Source organism: Harmonia axyridis, chromosome 1, assembly GCF_914767665.1.
Source record: "Harmonia axyridis chromosome 1, icHarAxyr1.1, whole genome shotgun sequence".
Classification (NCBI taxonomy): domain Eukaryota; kingdom Metazoa; phylum Arthropoda; class Insecta; order Coleoptera; family Coccinellidae; genus Harmonia; species Harmonia axyridis.
The window spans coordinates 24,928,549-24,940,758 of NC_059501.1; the positions used below are offsets into that span (position 1 = coordinate 24,928,549).

At 31.1% G+C, this 12,210-nt stretch overlaps 1 protein-coding gene across 1 annotated transcript; it reads right to left on the reverse strand.

The window, feature by feature from the left end:
- Positions 1–1,211: 1,211 nt before the first annotated feature.
- On the reverse strand, positions 1,212–12,060 carry LOC123674522 (aprataxin and PNK-like factor). The gene is made up of 8 exons (XM_045609418.1): positions 11,722–12,060; positions 11,600–11,671; positions 11,007–11,539; positions 10,507–10,745; positions 9,869–10,019; positions 9,227–9,402; positions 7,407–7,540; positions 1,212–1,330 (listed from the first exon to the last, which is right to left on the reverse strand). Exons 1-8 carry the CDS (start codon positions 11,824–11,826, stop codon positions 1,217–1,219), a joined length of 1,524 nt encoding a protein of 507 aa, XP_045465374.1. The 5' UTR covers positions 11,827–12,060; the 3' UTR covers positions 1,212–1,216.
- Between the last annotated feature and the right edge of the window lie 150 nt (positions 12,061–12,210).

Here is a 12,210-nt window from a genome sequence, read left to right on the forward strand (position 1 = left end):
GTTTTTTCTGTTTTCTTCACCAGTTTAGACACCACAGTTAAAATGATCCATAAGAGTTATTTGATAAAAATTTTGCAAGCAGGTTAGTATCCAGTGTCCATCAGTAATGCAACAATTTTTGAAGAGTCTTTGGTGAAAAGGAATATGCATATTTTAGTGATCTTCAATGGGATCTTTCATGGGAGACTCTTAAATGAATAGATATCTCTTCATTGGATTTCCTTGAAATGAGATAGCATTTCACTATATTTTTACGTTATATAATCTGAATTTCAATTTATGAAATCATGACTATATGCGTCCCTTCGTATTAATCGTCATTTCGAAAATTCAGGATCTTTCGGATATAAAAATGATGAAAATAATTTAAACTGGTTATTTCTATGATGAACCATAGCAATTTTTAGTGATATTTTTGTAACCAGAAATAAAGCCGCGACTAGACGTTCATGGCCTACTTCGATGTCAATAATTCCTGAATGGACTGTATCTTATTTCGGCCACGTTTTCTCTCTCACTATGCTCTATCTTGGTGTAAATAATCTAAGGTAATTCTAACCTAACCTAGGTTAGGTTAGGTTAGGTAATTCGAGTAATGTTTGGTTTAAACTTCTTCATCAAACCTTTATTTTTCACATTACAGATGAGTAAATGTTTTTGTCAAAAAAATTTTTTTTTTAAATCGACACCGCTCGGGGTATAAACCCAACCGTGATACGTCAGTGCCCACGCTCCGCCATAGATAAGTAATGTGCTATGCTAAGGATCGAGATGGAAGGTGTATATGACAGGGATCTATGATTGGCAAACTGACAATTCAATTGGCGAACCCGGAAAGAAACACCGCATATCACCCTTTGAAATTGGCTTGAGAACGCTTCACCAAAATATATAACAATCTGACAATGTCCAAGTGTTGGTGACACTTAAGAATTGCGTGTACTCACTCTATGTTTATTACCTTGAGGAAATATCTGATACTTTCTGGCTTATCATTTCTTAAATAATAATACAATCTACCAATTCTTACTTCTACCTCTAGACAGAGCTTTTTAATTCTTGGAAGGAATAAAACGAAATGAAAAACTTCTGGACATAACATTTATAATTTTCATATAAAACAAATCACAGGAATTTGATGGTGATATGATATGATATGAGATTCATTTTCGAGAATACTAATGTTGTATGAAGATTGATTCAATTGGTTCTATATTTACTTTCTTTTTCTCAAAAATTTTTTAGCTTCTTTAAACATTATTTTGACCTCCTCATTATCATCTCCCATATCATCAAAATCTGGTTCCTCTATGAAATCACTATCTGTTTCCTTTAGAAATTAGTTTTATAATTCTTAATACTAGCTAGTTATTTATTTATGTAAATAAAACACATGAGCCAACTTTATCTACTTTAATAATAATTTTTATATCGTTTCTATGTGTGTGCGTACTGCGTACTTGTTGAAAAGATCGTTGGATTGCATCATCATCGGGCCACCTTAACATGGACGGACATCTGTCAAGTTGGCGTCATCACAGTATTGAAACCATAGAATAGTGTTTATCCTTCAACGCTCCCTTCTCGTCGGTGATGTTTGAACCTCTGCTTCAAATATTGCTGACGATTCCATTCATTTTGATGCTTCTTCGGATCTAACTAACCTGTTAAAAAAAACTTTCTATCTACAGGAACACATTACGCTTCCTGAAATCCTTTTATACCTCTGATAACTACCTTTCATTATTATTTTTTAAATAAAACAAACATTAACTTCTTTAATCAACATAAACTGTTTTATTCAATATAATACATTATCTGCATTACCTTCTTAAATAGTTATTCTACTTTATCAACATAATAAACAACTTAAACCTCTTTATCTTCCTAGATATCAATAAAAAATTTGAGTGATTTTCAACACATTAACTACTTTATCAACATTAACTTCTTTGTATTACATAATAAAAATAAATATTGCCTCCTTATGAACTTCCACTTTCCAGTTCCTTGTTCATTCAAAAATATCTTCATTTCCTGCAACAAATTATTCAGTATTAATTTCATTTAGTACTAAATTTTTGAATTCATTGAATTTAAGACTCCCTAAAGGCTTCGTTAAAGCATCTGCTAATTGATTTTTAGTACTGACCCACTTAATTATTATGTTTCTTTTTGATATCTCAAACCTAATATAATGAAAACATAATTTCACTATATGTTTTAATGTTTGAGAATCCTCAGACTTTGCAATATTGATTGCTGCCTTATTGTCTTCATACATTATAGGAATGATATTGACCTGAATGAAACGTTTGCACATTTCTCTAATGCTAACTACTTCTTTACACCCTAGAGACATTGCAATATATTCTGCCTCTGCAGATGACAGAGCAACATGAGTTTGTTTCTTAGTTCGCCAGAAAATTACATCATCAAACAACTTAATCAAAATTCCACTTGTTGATCTTCCATTCAGATCACCAGTCCCCAAAGATGCATCAACATAGCATTCCAAATTATTTCCTATACCTTTGTATTTAAGACCTAAGTTTACCGTTCCTTTCAAGTACCTGAATATTCTTTTAACTTTCATACAATCTTCCATGCTATAATTATTTTGTTTTCTACTTAACATATTTACAGCGTATGTAATATCAGGCCTTGTTCCACTTGAGAGATATAGTAAACTTCCTATTGCCTCTCTGAAAGGAAATACCTTTCGAGAAGGACGTTCACACTCTATTTCTCCCTTCCTTTCTGTCTCTCTTGTCACCATTGGGGTGCTGACTGGTTTACAATCAAGCATTTTGAATTTTTGCAACATTTTTATGATAAATTTTCTCTGATGAATGTATATTGTTCTGTTATTTCGATCTCTTTTTATTTCTATTCCTAAGAATTTTTCAGGACAACCCAAATAAGTCATTTCAAATTCCTTTTGTAGATCATTCCTAATTTGATTCAACTTACTTTTACAATTGCTAGCAATCAAAATATCATCTACATATAATAGTAATATAACAAATTTTCCATTTTTCCTCCATATAAACATACATGATTGCAGGGGATATTTTTCCAAGCCTAAACTGCTCATTGTCAGTTGGAACCTTTCATACCATCTTTTTGGGCTTACCTTTAGTCCATATAAAGCCTTTTTCAATTTACAGACATAATTTTGTCTTAGTTCATCTCCTCCTTCATATCCCTCAGGAATTTCCATGAACACTTCCTTTTCTAGCACACCATTCAAAAAGGCTGTTTTCACATCCAGCTGGTGTAATTCTAAGTCATACTTATTGGCTATTATCAACAGAAATCTAACATCTGATAGTCTAGCTACAGGAGCATAAACTTCTCCGATGTCATAATTGTTTGTATCAGCATAGCCTCTTATTACGAGTCGAGCTTTGTACCTTATCTCATTATTGGATTCTTCTTTTCTTTTGAATAACCACCTGGTACTCATTATAGACTGACTCTTAGGAACACGATTTCGTTCAATCAATGACCATGTTTCATTTTTCTTATGCGAGTTATATTCAGATTCTATTGCTTCCAGCCATTTCTTTCTTTCATTACTGCCAATAGCCTGAACATAGTTTTCTGGTTCCTCATCATTAAAGTCATCACTACTTATATTTTCTTTTCTATCACCTATTAGAGCAGTAAATTTTTCTCTAATATCATTTACATTACTTTGCTCTGTAATTCTTTTTGGATTCAAATCTTCTGTGAAGAATTCTGATCCTGTTTCATTTTTCTCTACTTGTTGGTCATAAATTACATTCTGTCTATTGTCTTTATTGAAGTAATTTCCATATGTTTTAGATTCAATGAATCTAACATCTTTGCTTTTTATAAACTTTCCACTTTCTGGTTCAATAAGAGTATAATATGTGTCCCCACATGCTATCAGAAAAGCTCGTTTTCCTTTCTCTGAGAATTTTCCCTTTATCATTGGATCTAAGGCAAATCCCACACTTCCAAATCTTCTGAAATACCTTATTGTACATTTCTTTCCTGTAATCATTTCAAACGGTATTTTGAAATCGATTCTACTCTTTGGTGTTTTGTTGTATATGCTTAGTATAAACTGTAGAGCATAAGCCCACAACTGCTGTGGAAAGCCAGAATCCAGAATTACACTCCTTATTTTCTCTTGTAATTCTCGATTAAATCTTTCCGCAGTGCCATTAAGATTTGGAGTGTAAGGTGGAGTATGTTCCAAAGTAATTCTTTCTTTCTCAATCAATTTCTTCATGTTTTCAGTACAGTATTCTGTACCATTGTCTAACCTTAAGAATGTTATTTTTGCATTTTCGCCCTTCAATATTTTAGCATTTTCCATCATTTTGCTAAGAGCAATATGCACTCCCTTTTTATCTGCCATTGGATATGCCCATGCATATCGGGTATAATCATCTATGAAAGTGATTATATACCTTGCTCCATATTTATATGTGCATGGGGATATGGGTCCCATCACATCTGTATGAATGAGTTTTAAAGGTTCATTGTATTGATACCTTTTGGTATTGCAAGGTTGTCTAGTTATTTTTGCTCTGGCACATACTTCACAGTCAGTTATTGCTTTAGTGAATTTAACATTCTTTAATTCTGGGATTAGCTTGGCTGCCTTCTCTAGATAGCTTTTAGACACATGCCCTAATCTGTAGTGCCATAACAGACCAATGTCATTTTTCAAACTTTCTACTTTTCTATTATTTAGTTGTTGAATGTCATCTAATTCCATTTCACTAACAGTCTCTAAATACTTTTGTAAAGTATCTTCATCATTTATTTCTTCATATGTTATTTCATTTTCAACTTCATTATCAGATTCTATTTCTTCATATTCTATTTCATTTTCAACCAAATTTTCCTTGTCTTTATTTATTTTAGGACTTTCGATACTTTTATCACTCCCTTCGTTCTCCATAACCTTTACATTTTCTACGTTTTGATAGAAACTTTCTATTCTATTTTTGCCTACATTAATAATTTTTGGATTTACAAGTTCAAACTTTAACCACCAAAATTTACCATCATAATTACCTGTTTTTATGACATTTCCTGTATTTTCATTCTTCAATTTAATTTCATTTTTATTTATGTTTATCAAAACACCTTTATCAATAAGCTTCCTAATTGAAAACAAATTCTTAGATAAATTTTTGGAATACAAAACATTATTAAGTTTAATTATTTTACCATTATTCCCTTTAGCTATAATGGTCCCCTTATATTCTACTTTCAAATCTGCTTTACTATTAGCACTTTTTATAATTCCACCATTACTTATTTTACAAACATTTGACAGTATGTCTAACTGATTTACCATATGTTCTGTAGCCCCAGTGTCTGCTATAAATTTTATGTAAGACTCACCTGTATTCTGAGTGTCCTCTTCGTGTACATAGTTAGCTTCCCCATGCGTTGTTTCATCTGCATCTACTGCCATGAAGACGCTTATTTCTTTTCCTTGAGGATCAGTCATTTTCATTTTCTGATACATTGTATCACTTCTTTCCTTAAAATAACCTCGAGCTCCTCCACGAACTCTTGGTTTGAGGATTCCTCTGCCTCTTATTTTGTTAACTCCTCTGAATGCACCTCTTTGTCCTCTCATGTATGCAGCTCTTCCTCTACCTCCTCGGTAGCCTACTTTATTTCTACCTCGGTATGCTGGTTTCGGACACGTAGCTGCATCATGATCATCTGTCAATTCTCGACAGTTATAGCAAATCTGTTTAGAGTTTTTACACTCTTTGCTAAAATGATTTGGTTTGCCACACTTGTAGCAAACTATATTTTTGTTTCTTGAACTTGACTCTACTTTCTTTTTCTTGACATCTGTATTCAGAGCTTGACCTTCATTAGCTCTTTCTAGGGTTTCTTTTTCTCTTCCTTCTTCATTTATTAGGAGAGATTTTAACTCTTCCAGAGACAATTTTTCACCAGATGCATCATATTTTCTGATAAGTTCGGGGTAGCTATTATCTATGGCCATGAGAAAGTTTTCAACAACTTCTCTCTCAGCAAGAGGCTCCCCGAATGCTTCTACTTTTGTTTTGAGATCGTCAAATCGTATAATAAAATCAACAGCATTTTCATGGTTCTTGTCAAAGTTAGCAGAGTTCCATGTTCTTTTTGTAGCGAATTTTGACGAGGACATTGTTGGATTTTTTATGTTTTCTATTTTATTTAGTATTTCAACAGGAGTTTTCAATTGACACACTACTTTCCTATAATTATCATCTAATCTGCTCAACAGGTATGATATGGCAAATCCTGTCCTTTTGGCATTCTCATCCTCAGACAATGGAGGTTTTGGTATCTCATTGTCTAAGAGATACTCATATCCAAATGATTTAAATTCATTATTCACCACCGTTTTCCATACATTAAACGGTGTATCTTTGTCTAGTATGAACGGTGGATTTCCTGCTACTTTAGGTGCTGATTTCATGTTTATCGCTTCTTTAAGTTCTTTAATTTGTAATTGTAGTTTTTCCATCTCTTGTTTAACATTTGTATTTTCAGCGTCCATTTTCTGAAATATTATTTCCTTTATTATTATTTTTCAACTTTAATCTACTTTAAAGACTTTCTATTTTATAATTATTCTTTCTTGATTACTTGCAACTTATATCCTACATAATTTTTCTCTATATCCACTTATATTCTTTACTACAAATATATGTTCACCTTTGTACCATTGAGTTAATACTTTCAACTTTAAACTACTTTATTCCGATTCTTCAAAACTATTTATTTATATTTTTAGATTCATTCTTGAATGAACTGTTTTTTACTATCAATAATTTATTTTTGCTCCTTTAACTTCTTTCTACTTACTTAGTTTTTCTTAGTCAATAGATTTATTCCTATCGACTTAATTTTAGCAGCAGGTTTATTCTGCCCCTTTTTTTTTATCTTTAAACTATATGATTCAACTCCCTTAATCTCCTTTAGCTACTTTAGCAACTTTCCTTCTTAATTAATACACTCAATGGAATCAACTTTGAGCATGCAATATTATAGGCCTTACTTGACTGATATCGTACTTACATTTCACACCGGTTTTCCTTTATAATTATTTTGAAATGTTCACCTGTCTTCTACCGTACACGTGCCTCGGCGACTCCACCACTTTAGAAATTAGTTTTATAATTCTTAATACTAGCTAGTTATTTATTTATGTAAATAAAACACATGAGCCAACTTTATCTACTTTAATAATAATTTTTATATCGTTTCTATGTGTGTGCGTACTGCGTACTTGTTGAAAAGATCGTTGGATTGCATCATCATCGGGCCACCTTAACATGGACGGACATCTGTCAAGTTGGCGTCATCACAGTATTGAAACCATAGAATAGTGTTTATCCTTCAACGGTTTCACCATCATCAAAAGCTGAAGAAGCTGAAGAACTTTCATCTGCAGCAAAAGGATCCTCTTCTTCTTCTTGACTGTCAGAATCGTAATACATATTGGAATGGTTATCTGTATTTGTTCTTCGGTTCCCCCTGCGACCTAATGAAGAAAATCAATAATATAAATAAAAAACTTTGTTTTTTGATTAAACTGCAATTAAAATTGAATTTTTCAAGTGATTATCTTAATGAAATTTTTATATTTTTCTTTTGTGGGGTAAAATATTTTATAGAATAATAAGGTATTATCTTTAAACAATTATTATTGAAGACATGCGAAGATTCGGTTCGAATAGGAAATATCATGAGTGTTTAGATAGATGAGTTCCTAATTTCTCTGACTAAAAAAATTTTAAGAAATACAAAATTATATTATATTTATGTTCGGGAGGAAACTAATCTACTTAGCTTGTGAGTACAGAAATTGTCCTTGAGATATTTAATCACCATGTCACACACTATGTAAAAATGTTATTTACTAATTTCATGTAGATCCTTCTATGGAAATTTTAGTTAAGAACAGTAGGTATCAATAAAAACCTAGCTGTTCCAACAATTTCTAATTTTTTCTTCTGAAGAATGAATACCCATCCAAGCCTTTGAAAGTGAAAAATACTAATTATATTTTAAGATAAACTTTATGTTGAGTATAATGCCAAAAAAAAAAGATTTAGGTTTTTTATGGATAGAAATCTTTACTTTGAAAGATTTATAGAAGGATCTACAGAAAATTCATAGATACTTATTTTTTACAAACGCGAAAAAATTAGTTTTCCATCCATAAACCTCGATGATCAATGTTAAAATTTGTCCTAGCCATTAAATAACACTCTGTTGACATCTCACTCATCAAATTTAAGAATCCTTAGATAACAACCATTAGAATTTTGAAAATGTCAAGATTTCAAAACAAGCGTCAAGTGTTATATTGCATGTATGAAAAGTGACTGAATAGGTTGAAAAAATGGGTGATGCACATAAAATTTTGGATAACTGTATGTTATATTAATTTCATAAATCATTCATTAACTTCAAATGATATTTTAAAAAAGTTAACTTGCATGAAATCATTCTCACTATTACCTCAATAGGATGGGCTAAAGGAAACAAGAAAAAACCTTTGATTATAACATGACATACATATTATTTATTTGAATATGGTTACAATATAAAAAAACACAAGCGGCTAGTAACTAATAATAAAAAACTGATCTATGATATTATTATAACATGAATAAAGGTTAGTTATTTTGAAGAAAGAATGATCTTCATAAAAAAATCAAAAGAATATCACAATATTTAAACATTTGTCAGATTCCATTTGCTTAGATTAAAACCAATAGCTAAAGAAAGGAAATTTTGACCCCAACATATTTAATATTTTCCAAGAGTGACAAGTTGTTATGAGAAAAATCTTAAACTAAATATCAATAGAGATAAAGCAGAAAATCACTCAACGACACTGAACGTGACTGTTCGATTCCTCTACATATAATATCCCTCCCGAATTCAGTTGCTCTCATTCAAAAAATGAACTAAATAGAAAAAATTAAGTTTGATAAATCTTATCTAATTCAAATCCAATTTTGTCGGTTTGATTTCTGAATAAAAATAGCTATCAGTAAATGGCAAATGAACTATGGAACGATTCAAAAAAATACACCTTTGCCAGTCCCACCTAACCCTGAACTATGGTTATCATCGCCTCCTCCAAATCTACCGCAATGATCACAAAAAGGGCAATACCCTCGAAAAATGTTGTAAACTCGAATATTTTCCTGCTTACTTGTTGATGGCTTAGGTGCTGGTCGAGATGTTGGATGTTTGTAGTCTTTACGGTGTTGCTGATTGGTTCGGTAGCAAGAACCTCCATATGGGCAATGAGGTCTGTTATCATCTGAATTCTCACTATAGTCTGAATCTCCTGGATGACTGAACTGTTCTTTGTGACTCGAATTCTTCCTGAAATTCAAATTTTATTTTTAAGTCTTCAAAAACCAACTTATATTTATATTTATACTATTTTGCAACTGATTTCTGAATTTCAGTTCAATATGATTGGAATTTTTTTAATTACACATTGAGAAACAAAACTTCATAAGAGTAACAACTATGTAACTATCAGATTTTGCCCATTAACGAATTTAAACAAGATATTCGGACCCTGAACCTACCCTGAAAATTTCAAGTCTCTAATACATTCTCATGCAAGTTATAGTCTAATTGGTGCAGGACGGACGAACATAATTAATTTTGACCTAGAATTCTTCATCAGTTAGTCAAACCCAATTATTCAACATCATTCTTGAGTCAAGATTCAAAATTTACAGACTTTTATAAGAGGTAAATAAGACTGGGAAATGAGAAATCCATTATATCAAGTGAGATGTTGCAGAGTTAAAGATATGACTAAAATAAAGCTCCCCACCTGTAACAGTTTTGTCCATACCAACATTGTTCTCTTCTTAACACATTGGTAGCATTAGCCCCACTTGAACTTGATGAAGCATCAGTTGGATTCTGTTCACTTTCATTTTTGTTTTGATCAACTAAGGGAGTTTGAGTGCTAGTATCATCATCTGAAAAAGTAGTTATCCTCATCACTTAAAACCCTTCAGTTACAAACATATTTGTAGCTTCTCCATATGCTTTGTCTGATAAATAGGACATGGGGGTTCTGGGTAATAATAGAGTTAATGGGGTACTGTCTTCTTGCTAACTTTCTTCTCTCAGATTTAGAAAACATAAAATATAGCTCCCTCAAGAAATACCTTGTCTAAATATCATTTTAGTTCAATAGTATTCATTCATATTAACAAATAAATAAAATTTTTAGTAACAAAATGAAACATATGGCGTGATACTCAGCATTAGAGAAAATGACATTCAATATTCAAAGAATTTCTAAATTAATCAAATAGATTATTTTTAAATTTACTCGCAGGACAACCCAGGTTGACTGAAAAATTTTCATTTAATAAGAATAATGTTATAACTAAATACAAATTTTCTCATTATCTGTGAAGATCATATCATATTGAATTATATTGCCAAATGTTTACCTACCATTATCATGAGAACTAGAATGTTGTTCAAGTTGGTTAGATTCACCAAGATCCTGCAAAGTATCTTCTTCTTTAACAAGTGGTTTATTTTCTATTTCTTCTCGAGGCTCTATCTTAATACTTTGTGTTTCATCATTCTCAATCACTGGTTCTTTCTTAACGTCATTTGAAATCTCCAAGCTTTTGGTGTTATCATTATTTTTGACATCATTGGTAGATTCAGAATTTCCATCAATATTACTGTAAAAACCTGATTATTCAAACCTATCTTGCTGTGATATTGATGTAATAAATAAACAACATTTGGGGACCTGTAGCCAAATTTTAATATACCGTCTTTATTTCTATTGATTACATACAACCAATGAAATCATTTTATATTATATATTCTTCTTGAGTTTTTAAATAATGAAGTTTTTTTTTTTTTTTGTTTCCACAAAAGGGGTTATAAAGTTATATTTCTTATTTAAATCAACCAATATGTAATCATTCAAAATTTACCTTTGAACACCTTCTCTTACTTCTATATCACAAGTTACTTCTGGTAACATTGAATTATCACTATCATCATCAGAGTCAGAAATAACTTCTTTTTTGAAAACTTGTGTAGTACTATTGATCTCAACTTGTTGATTATGGTCTTCTTCATTTCTATTATCATCTTGAACTGCTATTTGCTCAACATTATCTTTCAGATCGTCCAAACTTTCATTAGCAAGTTTTAATTTCTTTCTTTCATTAGAGTGAACATCCTCTGCACTTCTTTTTAAATATGTAGATTGAGAGACTTCTGTATTGCTTGTTGAAGGAACAATTGTGCTTGAACTTACATTATTTGAGATCACAATTGTTGAAGGCTTAATGTCAGCTGAGTTTTCAGAATAATCTTCATCATCTTCAATTTTAACTGTGTACCATGTGTCCATGATAAAAGAAAACTTATCACCATCAAATAATCTGATAGGTTCATTTTTATTTATTATCTTAATACTTGGTGATTTTGATGATTTGAAAAATATAGGTGTAGAATGAACCTGTTAGCAAAAAATTTATGTTTTATGAAAAACCAAGTGATTATGGTAATTATTCCTTACTTGTGTTAAAGTAACTTCAGTATCTTCCACATCAATCAAAATATGTCTCCTGGATACTCGTTTATCTATACACTAGAAATAAACAATCTTAAAAAATAATATTTACTTATTATATAAATTACATCAGCGAATGATCCTCTTCCGATTACATGCGTTCCAACATTCAGTATGCAAAGGGGTTTTTCATTATCATTTTTATCTACTTTGAAAATCTTTAACACTACCATTTTCCATCAACAGAAACAAAAACAAATTTGAAAAATATTGAATTTGACGTTTTCTAGAGACTCGGGGTTGACCATAAGTGTGACCAACTATTTTATTCTATGGACTAACTAAAAAACCGGGATGTAGCCAAAAAAAAATGGGTAATGTTTTACTACTCTTTGAATTAAGCTCACACTGCTAACTTAAAAGGAACTGAGTAATATGAATAGTATTACTAGCGTTTTTTCGGACTAATCTAACTCTTCAAAGTTATCTGAGATTACTTCAACTCATCTAGTCTTCAAATTATTTGTTTTGTGATTTGAAATGTTTGAATTTGAAATTCGACGAAAGAACACATTGCTTGTCAATTTTCTTCTTCTTAATAGATTCAAAAATATTAG

What these genes read in the sequence shown, in the direction of transcription:
- LOC123674522 (XM_045609418.1), bottom strand. Translation starts at nt 11,826, where the DNA reads ATGGTAGTGTTAAAGATTTTCAAAGTAGATAAAAATGATAATGAAAAA. An exon ending in GTAAGAGAAGGTGTTCAAAG is followed by an intron (nt 10,746 to 11,006) that starts GTAAATTTTGAA and finishes AGGTTTTTACAG; the next exon opens with TAATATTGATGGAAATTCTG. An exon ending in AGCACCTAAGCCATCAACAA is followed by an intron (nt 7,541 to 9,226) that starts GTAAGCAGGAAA and finishes TTTCTTCATTAG; the next exon opens with GTCGCAGGGGGAACCGAAGA.